At 45.0% G+C, this 25,176-nt stretch overlaps 3 protein-coding genes across 4 annotated transcripts; 2 read left to right on the forward strand and 1 right to left on the reverse strand.

Annotated features, from left to right (window-relative positions):
• Positions 1 to 1,283: 1,283 nt before the first annotated feature.
• On the reverse strand, positions 1,284 to 13,308 carry cand2 (cullin-associated and neddylation-dissociated 2 (putative)). Its single transcript, XM_069712603.1, has 24 exons — positions 13,110 to 13,308; positions 12,113 to 12,256; positions 11,782 to 11,936; positions 11,281 to 11,404; positions 11,135 to 11,192; positions 9,254 to 9,452; positions 9,050 to 9,155; positions 8,673 to 8,812; positions 7,999 to 8,297; positions 7,659 to 7,800; positions 7,302 to 7,420; positions 6,961 to 7,110; positions 6,573 to 6,794; positions 6,274 to 6,480; positions 5,696 to 5,883; positions 4,954 to 5,113; positions 4,682 to 4,822; positions 4,014 to 4,153; positions 3,568 to 3,743; positions 3,126 to 3,221; positions 2,616 to 2,785; positions 2,368 to 2,532; positions 1,917 to 2,024; positions 1,284 to 1,761 (listed from the first exon to the last, which is right to left on the reverse strand). Exons 1-24 carry the CDS (start codon positions 13,175 to 13,177, stop codon positions 1,531 to 1,533), a joined length of 3,708 nt encoding a protein of 1,235 aa, XP_069568704.1. The 5' UTR covers positions 13,178 to 13,308; the 3' UTR covers positions 1,284 to 1,530.
• A 463-nt stretch (positions 13,309 to 13,771) lies between these two features.
• On the forward strand, positions 13,772 to 17,135 carry sec13 (SEC13 homolog, nuclear pore and COPII coat complex component). Its single transcript, XM_069712607.1, has 9 exons — positions 13,772 to 13,869; positions 14,078 to 14,122; positions 14,542 to 14,657; positions 14,803 to 14,954; positions 15,087 to 15,220; positions 15,327 to 15,460; positions 15,626 to 15,746; positions 16,040 to 16,186; positions 16,313 to 17,135. The coding sequence occupies exons 1-9, from the start codon at positions 13,867 to 13,869 to the stop codon at positions 16,421 to 16,423; spliced, it is 963 nt and encodes a 320-aa protein (XP_069568708.1). The 5' UTR covers positions 13,772 to 13,866; the 3' UTR covers positions 16,424 to 17,135.
• Positions 17,136 to 18,012: 877 nt separating this feature from the next.
• LOC138629113 (intermediate filament protein ON3) lies at positions 18,013 to 25,044 on the forward strand. Of its 2 annotated transcripts, none has more exons than XM_069712605.1 (10): positions 18,013 to 18,440; positions 21,955 to 22,163; positions 22,253 to 22,313; positions 22,599 to 22,694; positions 22,935 to 23,099; positions 23,372 to 23,548; positions 23,669 to 23,812; positions 23,915 to 23,991; positions 24,278 to 24,324; positions 24,540 to 25,044. In XM_069712605.1, the coding sequence occupies exons 1-10, from the start codon at positions 18,156 to 18,158 to the stop codon at positions 24,665 to 24,667; spliced, it is 1,389 nt and encodes a 462-aa protein (XP_069568706.1). In that variant the 5' UTR covers positions 18,013 to 18,155; the 3' UTR covers positions 24,668 to 25,044. The 2 variants fall into 2 exon arrangements, with proteins under 2 accessions (XP_069568706.1, XP_069568707.1); XM_069712606.1 differs by having other exon boundaries at positions 23,423 to 23,548.
• Positions 25,045 to 25,176: the final 132 nt, after the last annotated feature.

Below are 25,176 nucleotides of genomic sequence, written 5' to 3' on the forward strand. Positions count from 1 at the left end.
TTTTGATCGAACTGGATTAAAACCTGCAGTTTCAGACTTACCTGAAGTCCACGTGAAGTCTGCAGCAGGTCTGAACCCAGATGCTGAAGCGTCTCCTCCTCTCGGTCAGAGTTTGACAAAGAAGACAGAAATCATGAAGCAAAACTGAAAATGAATATCCAGTTCTAACCGGATTTTTAACAACACTTTCCTGGTGTGTTTCTGACCCACGTTGACTGAATATCTGGGTGTTAAATAGAAAATCAGTTTTCTGTACACAAAAATAATTCATCACTAGATGAATACAAATAATTAAAATTAAATTAAAAAATGTAAATAACTAATAACACGATTTGATTGTCAACTCAGTTGAACAGAACTTCATCTGTGAACTTTGCTGACAAACACATTTTTATTGACAGTTGGTAGAAATGTGAACAGAAACTCTTTAAATTGTTAAAAACAGAAAAATAAAAACGAGATGTTTGACATCAGCAGGAATAAAGATGGAAAAGTATTTTCAGAGCTCTACTTTAATGTGTTTGATAATATAATGTACCTGCTGAAGTGATGAGTGATGAGACGACTGTGTCGGAGGATCTGGAGGATCGCCTGGACTGAAGGAGGAAGTTCAACTTGTTAGTAACTGCAGCAGTAAAGAAGACAAACTGCAGCAACTGTTCCTCAGTTCATGTGAAGTCAAAGGTGAAGCTGTTGAGCTGATTACCTCGTGTTGTTGTTTTTTAAGAATAAGAACTTTATTGAACAAAATGTGAATTTACAAACAGTGTAAAGCACAAGGACTCACGTGACTCTTATCTCACACATAACGTATTATTTTAAGAGCTCATTTATTACGTTTGTTTTATATCTTCTGGATCCCATTTATTAAAAAAAATTCCCACTTGTCTTTCTACTTAAATATTTACTTTTTTATGTTAACTTTCTTTTATTTTAATGTTCCTTTAAATTGTGTCATATAAATGAAACAGTACAAAATAACTTGTAATGTGTGGCGCACTTTATCATGAAAAATAGGTTTTGTCAGCGAAGTACTGCAGAGGAAATATGATAGAAATGTGCAGCATGCCAACTAAACAACCTTTTACAAATACATTGAAGATATAATTCGTTCGAACTGAAAGGTTACTGCAGAATTAGTGTCACAGAAAACCTTTATGAAACAGCTTAAAGCTCATCCTGCTGATAAACAGCTTCATCAACCACATGTACTTCCTGAGTGAAGAAATGTCAAATGCCATGAAGTCGTGTTCATGTTGGCTTCGAACAGAAGGACAAACCAGCAGATTTAAACCTCCATTTTATTTCACGTGAACTAAATGTTAAACCTGGTAAGAACACAAAATGGAGAAAAAGAAACTGCAAATCCATTTTTATTTTATTTTTTTGCCAAAGAGGAAATTCATACTAAAACGCTGAAGGTTGAAAATATCATTTTCCAGAAAAAGCTGACATTGTGCAACAAAGGATCACTTTTATCTACCATATCTATAAAAACAACAACAACAACATAAAGCATGTCCTCTGTGTTCAGCTCATGTCCATGCTCTCTGAGGGAGCGGCGCCGCCCCCCTCCCCTCCCTGGATGCTCTGGTAGATGGACGCCATGTCGGCGTTGGACCGGATCTGGTGGGCGAAGTCGGCCATGCTGGGGCTCCTCGCCACCTCGGGCACGGCCAGCAGGGCGGCGACGGCGCGCATGGCCGAGCGCCGCAGCTCCTCCTGCTTCTCGAACTCCTGCTTCACCGAGCCGGCCTTCACCTGCAGGAGGAGGTGGGAGGTGATGGGGCATATATATGTGTGTGTGTGTGTGTGTGTGTGTGTGTGTGTGTGTGTGTGTGTGTGTGTGTGTGTGTGTGTGTGTGTGTGTGTGTGTGTGTGTGTGTGTGTGTGTGTGTGTGTGTGTGTGTGTGTACTTTGGTTGTGCAGGTGGCTTTGAGCGGTTCCACCAGTCGGTCCAGTCGTTGGAGAACGGCGGCCGGACACAGAGAGACGAGGCGGGCGAGCATCAGGAAGGTCAACATCTACACAAACAATAAAAAGCACAAGCAGGGGTGATCATCGTCTGATAAAAGACACGTCTCGTGATAAAATTATGGGATTTATTATTCATTATTAGATATCAATATAAGTTCCAGATGAATGTGACGCCGGGATTTAATTCAAAATGTTAAAATTCCTCCGAAACTCTCCAACAAATCAGCATCTGAATAAATCATTTAATATCGTCTTTACAAAAGCTGAATGAAAATCTGCATCGAGGTTTGATTTGTTTTATGAATGTGATCCGGCAGCAAGTCTGCTGCTGACGTTATTTAGTTTCCCATTAAAACTCTGATGTGATGTGTTGAATGTTTTTCTGCCCACTCTGATGTCGTAGTGGTCTTTGAGTCCCTCCTCCACGTGATCCAGGAAGTGGAGGACGTCCAGCCCGTCCAGGCAGCTGTCCAGCAGCGTGTACATGCACTCGAACGCCGCCTTACGGACGTCCAGCCCGTCGTCCACCGTGTGTTTGAACGGACCCATCTCCACCTGCGGCACAAGGACGGAGTGGTTGGCGCTGAGTCGGCGCGGCAACGCCTGCCTCCCCCCCACCCACCCCTCTCCACACCCACCTCCCGGATCAGGTCCTTCCTGATCTGCGTCTCCTTGTACAGGTGAGGCAGCACCGTCGCCAGGAGGCCGCGGATCAGCGACGGCTTGTTGTGAGCGGCCGAGTTGAACATCACCAAGGCGACGCGGCGCACGTTGATGTCGTCGTCCTGCAGCGTCTTCAGGAAGTCACCTGGTCACATGGGGATGACATCACTGCCCTCATTTTCAGAACCTTCTTCAAATTTCTGTTAGTTTCGGTTTCAAATGTCTATTTCATTTTTTATTTAATAAATTATTTTTCCCCGAGTCTGTAACTTCGAGCGTGTCGTCATGTTTTTGGAAGGTTTTCTTCATCATCACCGTCGTCATCATCGTTATTTTTATGTGACTTTACGTCGGCTACGTCTAGTTTAGATTTTTAGTAACTGTTAGTAGTTTTTGTGTTGATTAATAAAACGCTGAACAGACATTCAGGATGTTGTTTTGTGAACAGGTTCAGGTTTGTCCTCACAGGTAAAGACGTGTCTCACCTATGCAGTCTTTCAGCAGCGAGTCGACGGGAGCCGGATGGTCGACGATGGTGAACTTGATGGCCGTCACCACGGTGGAGCGCGCCAGAGGAGAACCTGCACGGAGGCAAGGAGAGCTGCTACATACATTTCAATTTCTATTTTTATTTTATTTATAGGTTTGTTTTTTTCACAATTATTATTAAACTTTTTTTTTTTTTTTAATAAAATCAGGTTTTACTTTCACAGGCTTTGCGATGGAGATGAGTGGAACAATAACTTCTGATTTTACTGTAAAACAGGATTTACACGAGTTAAAAGATGAATTGAATAGTTTTAAACGGCTGAAGCGTTTGATGGATGAACCGATAAACAGATTAACCAACAAGATCTCCGTCCTGGAAGTTGGACGTTGGATAAAAATGGTCCCCTCCCCCCCTCCCTCCCCCCTCCTCCATCGTACCTGCTTTAAGCTGCTGCTTCAGTCGGGGGAGGAGCTGTTTGGGGTTGACGAGGGTCAGCTTCCCCAAACATTCGGCCACCAGGTTCCTGGTTCCCTCCTCCGGACACTCGCTGTTCTGGACCAGCAAAGCCCAGACGGACTCCACGTGGGGGGACAGACTGGAGGCCGGACAGGCGCTGGACACGTGGAAGAGGAGGATCACTGTGAGCTAACTTTAAAGGAGTCCGGTTACAAAATCTGTTTTACCTCCTTCAACACTTTTCTTTAGGACAAGAGTCGCATCCCAACTAAAAATAAAATGCTGTGAAATCACTAATCCTGCTTTTCAAATGAGATCTGAATGGTTTGATTTAGGTTGCAACAAGGTCAACAGTTTATATTGTGGTCGTCACAGTTTGGAGAGCTGATCATGAATCATGAAGACATGAACACACATGGAAACACACCTGATGACTTCCTTGAGTGAGTGCAGCAGCAGGTACTGTCTCCGGGGCTGAGCCGAGATCTCCTTCAGCAGGAAGGGCAGGTAGTCGTTCAGGCTGCCGACCGCCATGCTGCCCAGAGCGCAGGAGGCCGCCGTCTTCACCTGAAACACAGACAGCATGACCTTCACCTGACCTTCACACAGCATGACCTTCACCTGACCTTCACCTGAAACTACAGACAGCATGACCTTCACCTGACCTTCACCTGAAACTAGACAGGATGACCTTCACCTGACCTTCACCTGAAACTACAGACAGCATGACCTTCACCTGACCTTCACCTGAAACTACAGACAGCATGACCTTCACCTGACCTTCACCTGAAACTACAGACAGGATGACCTTCACCTGACCTTCACCTGAAACTACAGACGGGATGACCTTCACCTGAAATGTTAATGAACATTTTCTTTTTGCTGATTTTGGATGTTTTCTCTTCATTCATTTCTTTTTTTAAAAAGATTTCGTTCAAGTCTCCAGAAACTATAATCGAAGGCAAAAATTAAAAAACTTTTTAAAAAAAGAAGGTTTTCTTGTTGGTGGTTTTGATGACTTTTGTCGAACTGTGAATTGGACAATTTCTTCTTTAAACTAAAAGAATAATGAATTAGTTGACTCCTCCGTCTTACCTCCTCGCTGGTGGAGGAGAAGGCCTCCAGGATGACTCCCTGCACCTCCTTACTCGCCCCCAGACTGCCGCTCCTCCCCACCTCCCCCACACACAGCAGAGCCAGGACACGGGCCGACTCCGGAGAGCCGGGGTTCTTCACCTGAGGAGAGGAGAGGAGAGGAGGAGAGGAGGAGGAGAGGAGAGGAGAAGAGAGGAGAGGAGAGGAGAGCTTTAATTACAACAAAACTACACCCAGACAGAAGAGAGGAGAACATGTGAAACGTTCCACACCTCCTGGAGGAGGCCGGCCACCGTGGCTGAGGAGTCGTTGGGAGAAGCAGACAACAGAGCAGCAACACAACGAGCCACCGAGTGGAAGGACTGACGGTGGAGGACGGAGCCGTCGGCTCGAGAGCTGTGGAAGGGCTCCGTCAGAGACTTCACCAACTGACTGAGGGGAGGAGGAGAGGAGAGGGGAGGAGAGGAGAGGAGAGGAGAGGAGAGGAGAGGAGAGGAGAGGAGAGGAGAGGAGAGGAGGAGAGGAGAGGAGAGGAGAGGAGAGGAGAGGAGACTGTAATCACTTTGATGTTATTTCTCCAAACTAACAGTGCAGACGTGACTCAGTCTCAACTTGTGACTCGACGGCGTCTCTGATCGACTTCCAGCCGGCTGTTTAATATTCTGTGTTGTCTTATGAAATAATTTAATGACTTTAATCACCGACAGGAATCACAGCTTTGTAGGTTTTGGAAGGTTTTCACGTCACTTGATGAGCTAACAGCTGTTTACAGGCCTGAGGGGAAAACACCCAATCTCTGCATTATTGGTCCTTTTTTTTACATGTTGGCAACAAGAACTGGTTATTAGTCGATTCATATCAGCCATTAAAAAAACAACAACTCTGTGGTCAACAGGAACATTACTAACAAACCATTCAGTAATCATCATCACAGCTTTCCCACCAGAAGTCTATTGACCCGAGTCGGCGCTTCGTCACTGTTGTGGGACGTTCAGGTGTGAGACACCAGCTCACCTGTAGCCCAGGTTACTGGTCCTGGACTGAACCAGCGCCTGCAGGAAGTCCAGGATGGCGACCAGCGCGCTGCCCTGCAGCAGAGGAGAGTGGACGAGTCTGAAGACGCCCGGCAGCACGGAGGAGCTGATCTTCGCCAGGGAGGCGGGGCAAGCTCCGGCCATGCAGGTCAGCAGGGTCACGGATACCTAACACACACACATGTACATCAAGTAATTAAAAAGAGACAGAAAATCATCTCTGCACACAAAGAACACGAACAAACTAATGCAACATCGCCTTAAAAACAAACCAAATCTGTAGCGGAAATCACTGCACGGGCTCAGGAACACTTCTAAAAAAACACGGTCTGTGAACAGTTTGATGTATAACTACAAATGCAGGTTAAAACTCGACCATGCAAAGAAACCAGACAGAAACATGATCCAGAAATCTTCTCTGGGCCTTCAGGAAACACATTTTTCACTCCACGAAGGGAAATTCAAGAAAGTTTAGTTTTCAGGAGACATTTTAGTTCGATTTATCCGTGTATCTAAAACAGGAACTCCAGAAGTTGTAACGATGATGTAACGACGTACCTGTGACACGTGCATGTCGCTCTCGTCCACCAGCGCAGGAAGTTCGCTCATCACCGGCTCCAGAGTTGCCGGTTTGATGCCGGCGCCGTGATGCGTGACCAGCGCGGTGAGACACGCCAGCGTGCCGAGCTTCAGAGCCCGCTGGTTCTTCCTCAGGAACGACCCCAGGACGGACAGAGCTTCCGCCAGGATGGACGACAGGTCCACCTGGAGGACAGGAAGGGACGTTCGGGGGATTTTCCAAAATAAAAGCCAAATAAAAAATGTGTTCTGTAAAAAAATAAAGTGTCAAAGCGGACCTTCAACGGAGACGCGGCGATGAGCGTGATGGTCCTCACTGCCGTCAGCCTCGTGATCTCATTCTTTAACCTCTCCAGAAAGATTGCCAAAACACCCTGCAGCTCCGCCCCCAGGTGGTCGCCAAGGTGACACACCATGTGACCCATACAGGAAATAGCCCTCTCTTTCACTTCCTGGTCGATGTCTGTTGCTTTGAGCCTCTTAATCGTGGCTGAAAACACCTTGTGGGAAGAAATAGAATCAGAAACCAGTTAAGTTGTAGTTTACATCTGTTTACTTTAAAGGCTTTGAAGGGATAAAGATGTTAAAGAAGCTACAGGTTAGAAAACGTGGACGCTTCACATCCTCAAGCCGACACACAGAAGATTAAGATGAAAACCTTCGTACCTCCCGGACGTACGGTTTGGGGTCGAACCCGGCGGCCGTCTGTCCGTGAGGCCTCATCACTCGGACCAGCTGCTGCGTCACCAGCAGAGCCTCCGAGGTGATCTTATAGAAAGTATCTTCGACGCACGCCACCACCGGAGGCAGCAGCACCTGCAGGAACCACAGCAGGACAACACTTCACTCAGGAGTTCAGTCCTGAGCGTGTTTCGGTCAAGATATTCTCCCTGATGATGATTGAAACACTGAAAGATATTATCAAAACAATCAAACTGAACATTTCTTTATCGTATTGCTGTAAAACTCCAAAAGCAAAGAGAAGAAGGAGGAAAGGTGTGAAGAACCTGCATGTGTGGCTGAAAGGCCTGAGGAGGGTGGGAGAGGAGGAGGACGTGGAAGAAGCAGAGAGCATCGATCCTCATGGTGGAGGAGGTGGACTTGTCTGTGAGGGAGAAGACGATGCCTGGAGGAGGGAGGAGGAGGGAGGAAGAGGAGGAGGAGGACGAGAAGGAGAAGGAAAAAAGATGGAGGAGGGAGGAAGAGAAAATGAGGCAGGTGAAGGAAAAGACGAACAGACGCTGGGAGGATTTTGGTGTGAGGAATAGATAGAAAAAAGACTTTGATTTAGGGTGTGTGTGTGTGTGTGTGTGTGTGTGTGTGTGTGTGTGTGTGTGTGTGTGTGTGTGTGTGTGTGTGTGTACCAGGTATGAGGGCAGGTATATGCTGCTCCAGGTCTCCCGGTAAGGTGTGAGCGAGCTCAGTGAGGAGACAGAAGCAGCCCTGACGAGATTTAATGCTCTTCTCCTTCAGCTGCCGGTGGAGAACCTTCACGATCATCGGCACCTGGAGACACACACACACACACACACACACACACACACACACACACACACACACACACACACACACACACAACAAATTAGAATTATTATTATTATTGAAAAGTATCATGAGGGACCTTTAAGACTTTGAATTTCCTTCTTTTTAAGGAAACATAATTTTAAACTTCATAAGACATTTTCAGACGTCCTGATTGGCTACCTGTTTCTTCAGCAGGGCGACCGCAGGCTCCTCCTCCCCGCTCGGGTCCGGACCGACGAGGCCTTGCGGACTCGATCCCGCCCGAGTTTGTCTCAGCAGCGTGGAAAAGGCGGCGAAGACGTCGGCCCTCACGTTCTCCTCGCGCTCCTTGAAGCGGGCCAGGAGGGCGGGGCAGACGGAGGAGTAGAAGGACAGCAGGAGGTCCCGGCGGCTGCCTAGCAACGCCTCCAGACACTTGATGGAGGAGCGCCGCACCTTCCAGCTCATGTCGTCGTCGTCGCTGTACTCGTCGGCCGATTCTGGGAGGAGCCACGACACGGCGCGAGAGGGCGGTTACGTCAGACAGGAAACATATGAAGGGCGGAAAATATTCACAACCGTATTCTTAATAAAATACTTTTTATCGTCTATTCATGGGACGTTTATCGTGTCGCAGACCAAACAACTGCTTTTTATCAAAAGATACAGAATTGAGAATTCATTTTAAAATTCAGACACGAACACTTTGCGTAAAACTCACGAAAAAGTGAAACATGAAATTAAAAACTTTGGCTTTAATTGGGAATTACTGTCGTTTGCTCTCATGTCTGTTCACATCTTTCAGAAAACGAGTTGAAAAATAAATCAATTGTTGCACAATAAGAACATATGAAACGTTTGAGGGACGGACTGACCTTCATCGAGGACGTCCTCTATGTCCATGCTGTCCTCTACCTCCTCGTTGTCGTCATAGTTGTAGTTCGGGTCGAAGGTCATGAACTCCAGACAAAGCTGAGTCACCGTGGCAACGTGAGGCGACATCTCCTTCGGACACCTGTCCATCAGTGGACGTGAATGAAGACTCAGTTTAAAGAGGAAAAAGGTGAACTTTAGGTTTGTTATGTTCTGGTTCTGGGTGTGGTCAGAGTTCTGGTTCTGGTTCTGGTTGTGGTCAGAGCTCTGGTTCTGGTTGTGGTTCTGGTCAGAGTTCTGGTTCTGGTTCTGGGTGTGGTCAGAGTTCTGGTTCTGGTTCCGGTTGTGGTCAGAGTTCTGGTTCTGATTCTGGTCGTACCTGCGTATGAAGGCCTCGAAGGCCTGGAAACAGTACTCTCTCAGCTCGTCGTCCTCCACGCCGGTCAGCTTCACCACGGTGGGAATCAGCTTCTCCAAATGTTCACCTGCAAAAACACAAACACATCAAATGAAAAAGAAAATCAGGAAACACAGAAACATTTGTGGTAAAAACACGCGTTGGAGCGTCGGCGCCACGTCTCACCGACTCGATGGCCGCCCTGCCGGCTGACGGTCGCCAGGCACTGGATGTACGTCCTCGTCATGGACGTGGGCGGGCCCTTCGACAGCTCCGTCAGCAGGTGTTCGGTCAGCTGGGAGAAGAGGGCGGGGCTACAGCAGGGCACCAGGTGACCGAGAGCCAAGATGGAGCGCTTCCTGACCGCCATTCTGGAGCTGGTGAGCTGACGGAGAACGAATGAAGAACGGAAGAACATTAAAGGTACATAATTTATACGTAGTGAAGACTTTGAAGGACTCCGACATGTTTGAGTCGAAGGTTGTGATTCATTAAAAAGCCGTGAATCAGTGATGGCTGTTCAATCACAGGAAAAACTCACACCAACCTCCGAGGTCTTCATCAGGGCAGCTACAAATAATATGTTGGTTGGTGCATGTTCACGTGTTTCTGTAGACATGTTTACGTGTTTCTGTACCTGAGACATGTTTACATGTTTCTGCAGGCATGTTTACGTGTTTCTGTAGACATGTTTACGTGTTTCTGCAGGCATGTTTACATGTTTCTGTACCTGAGACATGTTTACATGTTTCTGTAGGCATGTTTGCGTGTTTGTAGACATGTTTACGTGTTTCTGCAGGCATGTTTACATGTTTCTGTACCTGAGACATGTTTACGTGTTTCTGTAGGCATGTTTGCGTGTTTGTAGACATGTTTACGTGTTTCTGCAGGCATGTTTACATGTTTCTGTAGACATGTTTACATGTTTCTGTAGACATGTTTACATGTTTCTGTACCTGAGACATGTTTACGTGTTTCTGTAGGCATGTTTACATGTTTCTGTAGACATGTTTACATGTTTACATGTTTCTGTACCTGAGACATGTTTACGTGTTTGTGTAGACATGTTTACATGTTTCTGTAGACATGTTTACATGTTTACATGTTTCTGTACCTGAGACATGTTTACGTGTTTCTGTAGACATGTTTATGTGTTTCTGTAGACATGTTTACATGTTTACATGTTTCTGTACCTGAGACATGTTTACATGTTTCTGTAGACATGTTTACATGTTTCTGTACCTGAGACATGTTTACGTGTTTCTGTACCTGAGGCATGTTTGCGTGTTCTGTACCTGAGACATGTTTACATGTTTCTGCAGGCATGTTTACGTGTTTCTGTAGACATGTTTACGTGTTTCTGCAGGCATGTTTACATGTTTCTGTACCTGAGACATGTTTACATGTTTCTGTAGGCATGTTTGCGTGTTTGTAGACATGTTTACGTGTTTCTGCAGGCATGTTTACATGTTTCTGTACCTGAGACATGTTTACGTGTTTCTGTAGGCATGTTTGCGTGTTTGTAGACATGTTTACGTGTTTCTGCAGGCATGTTTACATGTTTCTGTAGACATGTTTACATGTTTCTGTAGACATGTTTACATGTTTCTGTACCTGAGACATGTTTACGTGTTTCTGTAGGCATGTTTACATGTTTCTGTAGACATGTTTACATGTTTACATGTTTCTGTACCTGAGACATGTTTACGTGTTTGTGTAGACATGTTTACATGTTTCTGTAGACATGTTTACATGTTTCTGTACCTGAGACATGTTTACGTGTTTCTGTAGACATGTTTACATGTTTACATGTTTCTGTACCTGAGACATGTTTACATGTTTCTGTAGACATGTTTACATGTTTACATGTTTCTGTACCTGAGACATGTTTACGTGTTTCTGTACCTGAGGCATGTTTGCGTGTTCTGTAGGCATGTTTGCGTGTTCTGTAGGCATGTTTGCGTGTTCTGTACCTGAGGCATGTTTGCGTGTTCTGTAGGCATGTTTGCGTGTTCTGTACCTGAGGCATGTTTGCGTGTTCTGTAGGCATGTTTGCGTGTTCTGTACCTGAGGCAGCAGGCTGGACAGCAGAGATCCGTGGAAACTGAGCAGAGCGCCGCTCAGCCTGCAGGAGGAGCACAAACACATCATCCTCACGCAGGTTGTTTTTCAGAGTCGTTGCGTGTTGGTATTTTTCCGACACGCGTTGTTACCTTCCCAACATGTCCGACAGGATGTCCAGCGCCTCCAGCTGCACCGACACGTCCTCCTGTTTCCCGACAGCCCCGATCAGCTGGGAGGTGATCTTCTTACACACACTGACCGTCAGAGACAAACCTGTCGACCCGCAAACACACCAACCCAGAAAGGGAAGTTTGCAAAGCAACAGCGGCTCAGATCAGAAGTGTGTTTTTTTAAACGGACAAATTGTGTAGTTGGTGTGAAATAATGAATAAAAGCATTATGATCCTAACGGGTGAAGGTTTCAGGGAAAATGGTAGAGAAATTAAAATTAAGAAGACGTTAATCTTCCGTGTTTGTTTGACGTGTGGTTGCATTTAAAGGAACAAATTTACAAATACGAAATGAACGGGAACTATTTTTTTAATTATTTATGGCCAGAATTTTGCTGTGAGACGTTCTGAAAACTTCTGAAGCTGTTAGATGGAAACCTGCAATCAACGAGGAGGAGACAGCGAGCGGCCGTCGCTCACCTGACGACGACAGCGGCAGCTCTGCGATCACCGTCTTCAGACCCATGCTGGAAATGTCCCTCAGCTGCTCTTTGTCCGACGTCATGTTGGAACACAGCGTGTCCACCATCGTCTCCACCTGAGGCTCCTTCACTTTGCTCACCAGAGGCGCCAGGCTGAAAATCAAACACACCCCACTTCAGTCTACGGCCGCAACTGTTTTTCATTCACCGATTAACGGGGCAGAAAATCATTTTTTTTAAAAAGCCCCGAAGTGACGTTTTAATTAAACAACACGACGAATCCGCAGCTGGGTTGACCTTTGACCTTTCGTTAGATTTAGTAAGTTTACCATTTCACCGCCAGGTTCTGCACCTCTCCGTTCTTGTCCTCCAGCAGTTTGAGCAGCATGGTCACCACCTTCCTCTCGCTGTCCTCGTCCAGCTTGATGCTGTCTTTCTGCAGCTCCAGCATCAAGTCGTTCGTGGCCATGAACCTGGAAAAAAAACAAAAAAACACAGGGAAATTACTATATTTCTATAAAAGGCAATTAAAATTTGCAACATGCAAACAAAATTCCTCTAAAAATGATCAAATCCCATGAACTTCACTTGTCTGAAAAAGAGTTGTAAAAACTCCCTGACATTGTAGGAACCCCGTGTGTTCACAGACGTTGATTTTCAGAAGTGTTCCTGAGCCCATGCAGTGATTTCCACTGTTTTTCTTTAATGCAGAGGGCCTGAAGATCACCACCATCCAGTATTGGTTGCCTCCCTGAAACGCTCTTTTTATACTCAATCATCTCACTGATCTGTTGCCAATTAACCTGGTTAGTAGTGAGCCGTCCTACCAGGTGTTTCTTTTAATGTTACACAACTTTTAAAAACATTTTGTTGATGACAAATTGAAAATTTGCATATATTTTACATTAAACAATAACATTTCTCCGTTTTAACATTTTATATGTTTCCTTTGTACTATTTTCACATTAAATGTGTTTACATGACTTGGAAATCATCGAATTCTGTTTTTATTGACATTTTGCACAGCATCCTAACTTTGGTGGAAATGAAGTTGTCGTAAACTGAATATCTTTGTGTTTTGAACTGTTTCTTGGTCTGTGGGACATTATAACTAGTTTTCACTGTTTTCAAGCATTTTATAGAGAAAACTATTCATCAAAAATGAGAAATAACCCTTGTAGTTGCAGCCCTGATTAAAAGTAGGCTTCAATGTGATTAATAATCTCTCTGGAAAAATCAGATAAACTTTAAAAAAAATAGGAGAGAAAAGTCCCACTAAGGCCCAGACATGAGTCCGGACTGAAGTGTCATCTGACGGCTCCTCACCTGAAGTCTTTGTCAGTAGAAGTCATTTTCTCCAGCAGGTTGGAGATGTGGTAGGAAACGCTCGACATCTTCCTTCTTTGACAGCTGTCAGCGGCGAAAACTAACTCTTTTCTACAATAAATAAAACCGGTAAACTGGGGCAGCAGATTTAAGCAGACAACATGGCGAGGCTGGCGGTGGGGGGGGGGAGAGGGGCGCTGACGGTCCGGTGGAACCTGACACTCGGTTCAGATAAAAATAGACCTGAAATATTCCATGTTTGTGGCGCCGCCGCGTGGACACATCGAGTATGGCAGTTTGGTAAAAAGGGATTTCAACCGTTTTATTTTGCTCTTTAATTAGCCTAAAACGTCAATTAGCAGTTAGCACGACTTTTAATAACGTAACAGGTCGGATTAACCGTCTTCCTCTTCCTCCAAAATTATTTTGTATTAAACAAAATAATTGTTAAGTATCAAACTCAAGGTAACAGGTCGGATTAAACATCCTTCCTCTCCCTAAAAAAACACATTTAGCAAACTTTTTATATTTTTTGTTCTTTTTTTTTTTAACCCGTAACGGTTGATGATCAAACGCAGTCCTTTCCTTTGGTACGCGGAACCTTTTGTTTGGCGCGTATCGTTTCCACCGGAAGGCAGTGTGGTGGGACCGGTTGGGAACTTGTTGCCACGTCGGAGTTATCGGCGACGGCGGTTTTATTTCTCGTTCAGAAAGAAGGTGCCGGGTCGTTTGGAGGGTTTGTGGCTCCGCTGCGGTCATGGTGAGTCCGGGCTCGCTGGTTCTTCACCGCAGGTCGAAGCTGTTTGTTCCGTCGGGGACGTTCACAGCTGATGCTAGCTGGCTAGCTCGCTCGTTAGCAGAGTCGCTAACAGCAGGAGGCTAATCACTCAATCTTTGATTTTATTTATGTTTCATTTTTGTGCTGATTCATGTGTTTGTTTGTTTGTTTGTTTGTTTTTGGATTTCAGGTTTCGGTAATTAACACTGTGGACACGTCCCACGAGGACATGATCGTAAGTTGTTTTTGTTGTTTTCTTTGAGCTGGTGATGAAAGCTAACGTTAGCAGCAACATGTTTCACTGGACGGAATCAAACCACCAAACACACACGTGACTTGGACAACATGGCTTCACGTCGCAGGTGTGTTTGGACACTGACGTGACAGCTGCTGGTGTCGGTGGGAACCAGAGGAGGATGTATAACCTTCATTCATGTCAGTCTGTAATTATAAACCTGTCAAATTAAAACGGGCTATTTTTCCTCTTAAACTGGTAGAAAATTCTAATTTCATGGAGACGCGAGTTAATGAATCCGTGATCTTAATGACCCAGTATCACCGGAAGGAAACCTTCCTCCTCGTCAGGAGAAGATTTCCTGTTTGGGGTCTTTGACGTTTTCTTGTGTTGTTGTTTGTCTCTTGTCCTTGTTGCAGCACGATGCCCAGATGGACTACTACGGGACCCGACTGGCCACCTGCTCCTCCGACCGCACCGTCAAGATCTTCGACGTCCGTAACGGAGGACAGATTCTGGTGGCCGACCTCCGAGGGTGAGAAACTTACTTCACAAACAGATGAGTCAACTTCCGTTGAATCTCACTTTATTTTCCTCTTCCTGGGTCGTCCCGAGAGACTCGGCAGTAAGTTTTGTCTCCTGTTGTTGTTGTTGTTGTTGTTGTTGTTGTTGCTGCGCAGCCACGAGGGCCCCGTGTGGCAGGTCGCCTGGGCTCACCCGATGTTCGGCAACATCCTGGCTTCCTGCTCCTACGACCGCAAAGTCATCGTCTGGAAGGAGGAGAACGGATCCTGGGACAAGATGTACGAGTACACCGGCCACGAGTCGTCAGGTCGGTCCGTCGCTCGCTCGCGCTTCCAGTTTAAAACCTGAATTATATCGGCTGCAGATATCGAAGTCTGTGTTGTCGTTGTGGTTTCTTTCCTTTTGGTGGTTTGACCCGTCGGTCCCGTGTCGTCCACAGTGAACTCTGTCTGCTGGGGTCCGTACGACTTCGGCCTCATTCTGGCCTGCGGCAGCTCGGACGGAGCGATTTCCCTCCTCACGTTTACCGGAGATCAGCAGTGGGACGTGAAGAAGATCAGCAACGCGCACACGGTGAGTTCCACACGGAGGAAACGCCGACTGCGAAGTCGGCAGCGCTTGTTTTGAAGGACGTGCCGTGATTCTGGCGTCTCACTCTGGAGATGTAACTCTGCCTCAGATCGGCTGTAACGCCGTCAGCTGGGCTCCGGCCGTGGTTCCCGGCAGCCTGATCGATCAGCCGTCGGGTCAGAAGCCGAACTACGTGAAGCGCTTCGTCTCCGGAGGCTGCGACAACCTGGTGAAACTCTGGAAGTGAGTTTTTTTAATGTATCGTGTTTTAAAAGAGTCCAAAATAAATCAATCACGGTTTGTGAAGCAGAGTCACCGACGTATTCACATCAAAGTTGAACTTGACGATGATATTTTGTTTTGACAGTAAATGATTTCTCAGAGAGAGTTGATGGTTTGTGTCTGCAGAGAGGAGGACGGTCAGTGGAAGGAGGACCAGAAGCTGGAGGCTCACAGCGACTGGGTGAGAGACGTCGGCTGGGCTCCGTCCATCGGTCTGCCCACCAGCACCATCGCCAGCTGCTCTCAGGTCAGATTTAACGCACTCAAGAGGGGTGATTTTTACTTTGAGGGATTTATCGACCTGTTCAACATGTTCTCTCTTCAGCAGCATCCAAATTTCTCTCAATCTTATCAACAAAAAGCACAAAAGAAGGTTTGATAGCTCAGGTGTATGACTCTCCTCCACCACTAGGTGGAGCCAGAACATCGCGTTCAGTCATTTCTACAGTTATTGTCATGACCAGGAAACATCATGAAGGAACTTGTCGGGTTCAAACCTCCAGAGTTTAAGCAGAAAGCGTTTTGTTTTCTTTCTTCCAGGACGGCCGCGTCTTCATCTGGACGTGCGACGACCCGGCAGGAAACACCTGGACGGCCAAACTGCTGCACAAGTTCAACGACGTGGTGTGGCACGTCAGCTGGTCCATCACCGGGAACATCCTGGCCGTTTCTGGAGGAGACAACAAGGTAGGAAATCTGGATTCATAACATTTATTATCCAAAATACATATTATTTTTATCGTAATATTTATTCTTCCTCGTGTATTTTTCAAAAGGTGCTTAATAGTGTTTTTTCCTTCGCCCTGCTTGCAGGTGACGCTGTGGAAGGAGTCGATGGACGGTCAGTGGGCGTGTATCAGTGATGTCAGCAAAGGGCAGGGCGCCGTCTCCACCATCACAGACACACAGCAGAACGAGCAGTGACACACACCGTTACGGCGACCTTTGACCTTCCCAGGACGACTTCAGTCTGCAAAGAGGAATTCATAAAACTTCTGGACGTTTTGGACTGACAACAAAACGCTGTCCACCGTCTGGCATCTGTTTTTCTTAAATTATATTCTTCAGCATGACGCCGGCTCGAACCTCCAACCCACCGGGAGAAAAACTTTCATCCTGTTTGATGATGATTAGAAATAACAACCATGACTGGTGATTAATTTGATATCAGACACTGATATCAAATTAGGATCTGTCCACCCTCCCTTCCCATGATGCTCTGCTCCTGAAACATTCCATCAGCCAAAATGATCCCAGCATCCTCGGAGGCAGCCGGTCCTCAAATATCAATCTTTCTTTTATTGACTGATTCATTTAATAAAACATAAAAAGTCCGATCAGAGGACACCTGACTCGACTTCCTGTTTAAAGTAAATAATAAATGATTTATTAAGTAAACTATTTACAAGTAGACAACTTCTACAGTCCAATTCAGAGCCTGCCTTAATCAGCCACTATGTTCCCATGGCAACCAGAGGTGAATAAAGCAACGTGTTGCCAGGACGACCCTGAATGGAGCAATGATTGTCAGCGGTTTTGAAGTTGGTTTTTTTTTCCTTCCAGTTGTGAAATCAGAAACCACAGATGTTGTTTTTCATATTTGATGTAATTAAATAAATGTTAATGTTAAAAACGATGTTCTGTGTCTTTTCATTGTTGCTCCTGCAAATTATTACGTCTCATTTGAATTTAATAATAAAAGATAGAAAATGAGTTGTTTCTGCAGGATGTAATCAAACATGTGTGGAAATGTTTTTTTCTCATGTTTTTATTTCCTAATACTGATCTTTTTTTTAGGACACATTTTCCTAAATGTTTTAGACTTAATTCTGACCTTTTATTATATAATTTGCATCTTAAATTCAGAATTTTAACTTAATAAATCACAATTTTAACTTTTTAAAATCATAATTCATACTTTTCTGATTTCTGACTTCTATAGTTTAAAAAAGTAGGAAATTGTTGGCGGTTATTTTTGACAAATTTTGATCATCAAATATTTCATACTCAACTTTCCAAAGACCAAATTAAGCAGCTGTACTTCATCTTTGTTGCTGGATGAATGTAAATAAATAAGTCCAGGTTGTGACGTTGACCGATGAGGTCATGGGATGGTTTCTGAAATGCAAAGCGGGACATTAAACCTGCGTGGAGGCAGAAGGAGGAAAACCTGACGCACAAAGATCCACTTTTTGTCTCAAATCTGCTGAAGGTGGAGTTCACTGGATGTCGCCAGGTCTTCTCCGCTCTCTCTAGCAGGAGGTTCCGGATCACAAGTTTAATTTTAGACAGTAAATGATGCCAGAAAAGGCCACAATCAGCAGCACCCGTTAGTGCAAACTTTTAAAAAAACACAACTTTTTAAAACTTTGGCCTGAAAGTCAGAAACATATCTGACACCTGCAGCTCCGTCGCTTCTCCCTCCTCCCCTGACTCCACCCTGTGGAGGTTTAAAAGGTCGGCAGACACCTGAGACTCCTCACTGTGGTCGGACATCCAGCATTCACCTCCTCTTTCCTCCTCCGTCGCTCATATTCTGCTCCGTCCAGCCTGTTTTTATTCAAGTTTGCATCTCCATCATCTTCTCGGCCGTGTTTCTCCTGAATTTCCTGTCAACCCGATCATTAATCCATCCCTTCAAACCTCCCTCTCCATCATGAGTCTGAGCCGGACCAAGAGAATCAGCTCCAGCAGCTCGGTGCGGAGCAGCGGCGGCTCCAGGAGGCTGAGCGGCTACGGCGGCGTCTCCCTGAGCAGCAGCTCTCTGTACGCCAACGGGCACCACCAGGGCCTGGGGGGCTCGCTGGCCTCCCTGTCCATCAACAAGAGCCTGCTGGCCCCCCTCAACCTGGAGATCGACCCCAGCCTGTCCATGAGCCGGGCCCACGAGAAGGAGCAGATCAAGAGCCTCAACAACCGCTTCGCCAACTTCATAGACAAGGTGACGAACCACAGCGACTCATCCGTCGACTAACTGACAAAAAAACCTTTAAAAAGCTCTTAAAGTGCAGATTTGAAAGTGTTTCTGTCTGACATTGTAGTTTGAATACTTCAGAGAGAGACTGTTGTTTTGACATAAGAAGTCTTTAATGTCAATTTGATCCGTTTCTGCTTGAAAATCTAATTCACTGCTTTAAAAAAAACTCTTTTAAAAGTCGTAATTTAAACCTTTTCATTTATTTTAATTTATGGAAAAACATCCTAATTTTTTTATATTAATGTTTGGATCACCTTAGAGGTTAAAAATATTGTCAGTAAATGGTTTCATATTAAAATCACAAAGTGACAAAAGTTTGTCTGTTGATTCAAATTAATATTTTTAAGTTTATGGAACCTGTTTTCTTCACTTAAAATAATATACATTAATCAAAACTCAGGACAGCTTCAAACTAATTATTGAGTTCAGTTAACTTATATCTGTAAGGCAGCAGGGAAACTTGTCATTTAAAAGTTGAATGAACTTAAAATAATTTCAAGGTTTTGTTATTTGTCATTTATTTTTGTTTTGGAATATTTACTTTAGTGTGTTCAGCTGAAATTTATTATACTGGAAGCAGAAAATAATGACATCTTTTTTATTAAAAGAAAAATCTAATTTGTTTTATTTTAAACAGTTACTGAAGATTAACTTCTGACTTTTAGTAATAATTCCTGAACGTGAAGGTCGAGGTCATATTAGAAGTGGAAACTCCTTTAACGGTGCGTCGGGGCAGCAGTCAAAGCTATTTTTAAAACCTCCTGTTTTTAAATACAGCAGAAGGACAAACATCTCGACACCGTGAAGTTAACACACTTCAACAAAGAATCACTTCAAGCTTCAAATCAGTAGTTTCACCTGACAGTCCGTTTTATTTCAGATCGAAATGCTCGAGAAGGAAGTCGAACAAAACAACAGAAAATGTGTTGCTCAGTCTGCTGCAGCATCAAAGCTCACCCGACACAAAACCCGTAAATAAAAAGCTGCTCTCGTATATAAGAGCGTCGTAACGTGTTTAAAACGTGTTGGACAACAGTACTAAAAGAAGGTAAATGTGAGAAGTTGTGTTTCCTGAAGAACACAGGCTGCACACATTTCCCACAGCGGGAGTGATAACGCAGGACATCGATACCCTGCTCAGGGAACATCTCCGCTTTCTCACGGAGTCGGTGACACTTCCACAATAGAGGCTTTGTTGGCTTCTCACATCAGCCGACACAAACTTCAGGCGCCCGGCGTCAGAGAGCTGCCTTCGTCCAAACGGACAAAATCAGCCTCGTTTTTTTGTAAAATAAAATCAACCGCACCACGTAAACATCAAACACGCTGACGGGGATAAGTTACGTCTCTTGATCATCACCGAGTTCCACCTGTTAACGTACTGATGTCACCGTGGAAACCTGAAACTGGAGCAGAGAAACATCAAGAGTTTGGGTCCAATTTTTGGAGAGCAGAAAATCTACAACACGCCCACTTACAGCCGAGTGTTCCTGAGCCCATGCAGTGATTTCCACCACAGAATCATGTCTGTTTTTAAATCACAGCCATCCAATGTTGGTTTTCGGCCTCGTCTTTTGCATTTGATTTAGGGTCAAATTTTTGGAGAACGGAAAATCCTGAACACGTTGGAGAAGCCTGTTGCCATGGCGCCACAGTTCAGGTGGTTTCCAGCAAATGTGTTTCCCCCTCAGACGCCTCAGAAGGTCCCAGTGGAACTCTGTGTTGACAGTCTGACTCTGGGGGACGAATTCACGGTGACACAACGTCAACGAAAACAGTGTGTTCAGGTGGAACTTCAAAACAGACATGATTCCGTAGTGGAAATCACTGCATGGGCTCAGGAACACTGATGTTTCTCTGCTCCAGTTTCAGGTCCATGATGAAATCACTAATGTCCTCGTACCAGCGGTCACGTTAGTGTGGAACTCAGTGATGATGATGATGATGATGATGAAGAGACGAAACTCTGAATACTTCCTCGTGGACGTTATAGCTTCCCACTTTTCCACGCCACAATGTCAAGTGTTAGATTCTGCAGCGCTTTTCAATACAACCATTCATGTTTTGCCAGAAAAGTTAACCAACAAATCAGACCAAATATTGTGAAACCTCGTAGCAAACATTCACCACCTCGTCCGTCCATCTCTGATGTGACTTCCAGGCGAAACGCCAACACACAAGAGTCCTTTTGTCCTCGCTGCTTTCACGATGCATGAAAGGCTGAAACCTCAACCTGGGCTTTTAAAAACTAAATCTTGGCCAGTTTTTTTTACCTCTTGTTTATTGATCCATGATGGTACATCTAATTTACTCACATAAATCCCCCTCCCACCTCCCCCAACTGAATCTGCAGCCTTGCGTAAAGGAAGGAGAAAACTAAAAGGTAAATTCAAGTGAAGGGAAAAATAAACCGACCATGCAACTACTGGTGTAATCCGACCCCACACGGCTCCAGCTCTTCAATGAAACATTAAAGAGCTGCTTCCCTCATGCAGAGAAGTCATTAGTCCGATGACCCAGTTTAAACCAGTCAAGATCTCTGGGAGATGAAACGACGCCGGTTACTGCAGAAAAACATCGTCAGCCAGAACTGAACATTCATTTTTCGAACCCAGAGACTTCAGTACGAGTCAGAAAGTCTGAGAATCCATCTGGGATTTCAAAATCCATCTGCAGCCTGAAATTGTGGCACCGGGCCGCCGGATATTTAAGATATCTGTCCCATTTCCGTCCCATTGAGCGGCGCTGTAACCTGATGAATCAGGTCAGAGCCGGTGCGGCGTCCCGGAGGGAGATTACTCAGCTCCGAACAGAACCAGGCTTTGTGTCGGGAGGAATAATGAGCCGGTGGACCAACCGGGCCGCCGGCAGGAAACACGAGCCGAGCAGATACCGGCCCGGAGAACGGTCGCTGGTGACGTGACGCTCGAGCTGGTTTCTCTGCTGACATTCCTTCGTCCTCCGTTTATCAAATGGGGACATTGTTCTCATTATATTCATTTTAATGGTTCAATCTGCTGGTTATTTTCTTAATTAACCAATTAATCATTGTCCAAAACCCCCAAAAAAGACAACAAATACTCACTTTTCATAGACTGAAGTATTTTTCTGATGATTGACTAATTTAATAATCCACTAATCATTTCAGTTCTACACATTTCTTTGTGTAATATGACCAATAATGACCAAATGTCTCTTCATCCATCCTTTCTGCTTCTGAGTATTTTTTTTTTCGTGAGTTGTTTTCTAAATAATTAACGGGGCCAGTTTTCATGTCAACAATTTAACATTTAAGATTGAACGTAAATACGACAAACTAAAATTTTAATGTTTTGTATTTCTCCAACTTTTGTTTTTTGGTTTGTTTTTTTGTCTGGTGCTAAATGGTCAAATATTTCATTGTTATTTGGTCAGAAACAAAAAACATCATGTTAAAACCTCCAATATGGCTGAATGGGGCTGTTACCTCCCTCCAAAGGTGCGTTTCCTGGAGCAGCAGAACAAGATGCTGGAGACCAAGCTGGAGCTGCTGCAGGGTCAGGGCGTCGGCCGCTCCAACGTGGAGCCCATGTTCGAGGCCTACATGGCGGGTCTGAGGCGCCAGATGGACCTGGTCAACAACGACAGGACCAAGCTGGACGGGGAGCTGAGGAACATGCAGGGCCTGGTGGAGGACTACAAACACAAGTACACCAAGGACACTTTGGACTTCTGTAATGTCCCGGGTACGTTAATCCGTGTCGTTAAAGGTCAACGCTGTCCCATCTCTGTCGCAGATACGAGGACGAGATCAACAAGAGAAACAACCTGGAGAATGACTTCGTCATCCTAAAGAAGGTCAGCGGACAGACACGCATTCATTCACACAGGTGTAAGATGAACCTCTCTATTGTCCTTCACATCCCGACTGGGTTCCCGCAGGCTTCAAAACACAAAGATTTGGAAAATTGTCCTTTTTTTGGCGTCACATGAGAGAAGCAGCAACGTCCGCGATATTTCAGTTTGGGAATGTCGGACTTTTCCAAATATTTTGGCACCAACTTCCCAACCAGTGTACGACTACACGGCACGTATGCACACACGTTTCAGTGGGTTTTTTGAATCTGCAAAATCTGTTTTCAGGACGTAGACTCGGCGTACCTGGTGAAGGCCGATCTGGAGGATAAAGTCGGAGCTCTGACTGATGAAATCAACTTCCTGCGCAACGTCTATGAGGAGGTACAGAAACGTATTCACGCTTCTAAACGTTGTAAAACTAACTTCTGTACTTCCACACCGTATTAAAGCTGCAGTTTCCTTTAGTTCACTGATTGACAATCAAACAAATCTAACTTGTTTACATGTAAACTGAGTTGTCCCAGTCTTTTGGACATCATTTCTCTTCATGTCATCACCTGTGGACACGCGGGACTGAATATTATTCGTCTTTGTTGCTTCACTTCACCGTTTCGTGACCAGGAGCTGCGCGAGCTGCAGGCCAGCATTAAAGACACGTCGGTGGTGGTGCAGATGGACAACAGCCGCAGCCTGAACATGGAGCAGATCGTCGCCGAGGTCAAAGCTCAGTACGAAGAGATCGCTGCTCGCAGCCGGGAGGAGGCGGAGGCCTGGTACAAGACCAAGGTACGGGCGAGACACCGGATAACATCTGATAGTTCTATTCTGTTCATTTTATAGGTTGTAATTCTATTCCTTTAATCCTCAGAGAAACACAATAGTCCAGTTTTGATCCTTTTTAGAGAGATCTTTGGGTCAACGGTATCATCCACATAGAAGATGATCCATCGTCTGAAAGCTGAGAAACTAAAGATTAGTTTGAGAAGCTCCTCAGTGTCTTTGTTAATTCGTCTTCCTCACCATCTATCATGAGCCTCTAGTTTTGTTTTTATTCAAAGAGACACGCAGCAGTTTTTGCAGATAGTAGTCGGCGTTTTCTCCGCTCGCAGTTCGAGCAGATGTCGGTGCAGGCCAGCCGGTTCGGAGACGAGCTCCGCATCGTGAAGGGCGAAGTGGCCGAGGTCAACCGACTGATCAGCCGACTGCAGAGCGAGATCGAGGCGGTCAAAGCGCAAGTACGGTTACAGGCAAGCTGGCACAACGTGATTCTCCTGTTACTTCGGATCCGGCATGGATGGTTTTTATCTTGTCTATGTCTCTCCCCCCCCCTCCTCCTCCTCCTCCCCCCCAAACAGCGTGGCAATCTGGAGAATCAGCTGGCCGAGGCGGAGGAGCGCGGAGAGCTGGCCGTGAAAGAGGCCAAAGCTCGGACCAGAGACCTGGAGGACGCTCTGCAGAGAGCCAAGCAGGACATGGCCCGACAGCTCCGGGAGTACCAGGTGAGCCGCTCAGGAAAAGACAGGAAGTGGTGACGAAGAGTAGACAGGAAAGAGCAGTTAAATAAAGTCAAACTGACGCCAACCTGTTTTTCTCACCTGCAGGACCTGATGAACCTGAAACTGGCTCTGGACATCGAGATCGCCACCTACAGGAAGCTGCTGGAAGGAGAGGAGGACAGGTGAGATTTATGGATATAATCCATCCAACCGTCTCTAAGAAGCAGGTTCTGATACAAATAGTGACCTTTCAACTATTTAGCGTGAAGTGGGAGATTTTTATGAGTTATTTAAAATATTTTTTTCAGTCGGACTGAAAGGACAAAGAAAATTATAATACAGCTCCGATAAGATATTGTTTTGTGTCACTTCTCATAAATCTCTACGATGGAGGTGGAGAATGCAAAGTCAGCATTACGGTCAAATCCACTAAAACACACCAACGAACGTCTTTGTCTTCCTCTGCAGACTCGGACAACAGTCCATCCTCAGCATCCAGGCCATCTCCAGCTACAGTAAGTAACAACACTGTACGCATCATGAAGACACTGAACCGCACTCCTCACACCTCAACACGCTTATCTGATAAAAAAAAAAAGAAAAAGAAAAAGGTTAAACCAAACCACTGATCCAGAGGTCATTTTTTAAATGAAGAAGCTCATATTTGACTTTCGTTCTTTCTGTATTTCCCACCATCTTCTTCCTGTTTCTCTGTTTCTTTCCCCTCCAGGTGCGAAGGGCAGTAACGGCTACCACAGCAGCAGCAGCAGCAGCTCTCCTGCTCCGAAGCTGCTGATAAAGACGACCGAGACCCGAGACAACAGCAGATACAGCACTCACAGAGGAAACACACTCTGAACGCGTGACGGGGCACGAGGGCCATTTATTCACTAACACCTGCTTAGAATACAAATAAAATCATCTAAACATCAGAAATGAAGTGGAAATACTTCTGGGATTTAAAATTTTTTTTTTTTATATTAATAATCAATGTGTTTACTAGTCTGTTGAATAAACCGTCACTGACTTTAATCACATCTAATCTTCAACGAGAACTGTGGGAGACTTTATTATTTTCTATGTAATCTGTGCTGAGATTATAAAAATATAAGAATAGTTTAGTCTGGCAAATTATTTTGGAGATCCAATGAGAGTTTTGTTTTGGTAATTATGACAGTTTCAGCTCAAATTAGCTGTTTGTATTAAGGATTTACACTTTACATTTACACGTTACTTTTCTGGTGTTTTCACAAATAAAGTGAACGTGACTAAAAAGACACTGATGTGTTTTTCCTTCATGTGAAGAAATACATTCACCAAATGATCAAATCTACTAATCAAATGCATATTAATAACAAACGTCCATA

Source organism: Brachyistius frenatus, unplaced genomic scaffold (genome assembly GCF_029030835.1).
Source record: "Brachyistius frenatus isolate BFR_SWC_R1_liver_20210118 unplaced genomic scaffold, ASM2903083v1 Contig_111, whole genome shotgun sequence".
NCBI lineage: Eukaryota > Metazoa > Chordata > Actinopteri > Embiotocidae > Brachyistius > Brachyistius frenatus.

Bases quoted from the DNA above. Each gene is read 5' to 3' on its own strand.
- sec13 (XM_069712607.1), top strand. The intron at 15,221-15,326 runs GTGAGTTCCACA...ACTCTGCCTCAG, and splicing joins AGATCAGCAACGCGCACACG to ATCGGCTGTAACGCCGTCAG. The intron at 15,461-15,625 runs GTGAGTTTTTTT...TTGTGTCTGCAG, and splicing joins AACCTGGTGAAACTCTGGAA to AGAGGAGGACGGTCAGTGGA.
- cand2 (XM_069712603.1), bottom strand. From the start codon at position 13,177: ATGTCGAGCGTTTCCTACCACATCTCCAACCTGCTGGAGAAAATGACT. The intron at 12,257-13,109 runs GTGAGGAGCCGT...TTTTTTTTCCAG, and splicing joins TCTACTGACAAAGACTTCAG to GTTCATGGCCACGAACGACT. The intron at 7,801-7,998 runs GTAGCCAATCAG...GTGTGTCTCCAG, and splicing joins TCGCCCTGCTGAAGAAACAG to GTGCCGATGATCGTGAAGGT.
- LOC138629113 (XM_069712605.1), top strand. From the start codon at position 18,156: ATGAGTCTGAGCCGGACCAAGAGAATCAGCTCCAGCAGCTCGGTGCGG. The intron at 18,441-21,954 runs GTGACGAACCAC...CTCCCTCCAAAG, and splicing joins TCGCCAACTTCATAGACAAG to GTGCGTTTCCTGGAGCAGCA. The intron at 22,314-22,598 runs GTCAGCGGACAG...ATCTGTTTTCAG, and splicing joins ACTTCGTCATCCTAAAGAAG to GACGTAGACTCGGCGTACCT.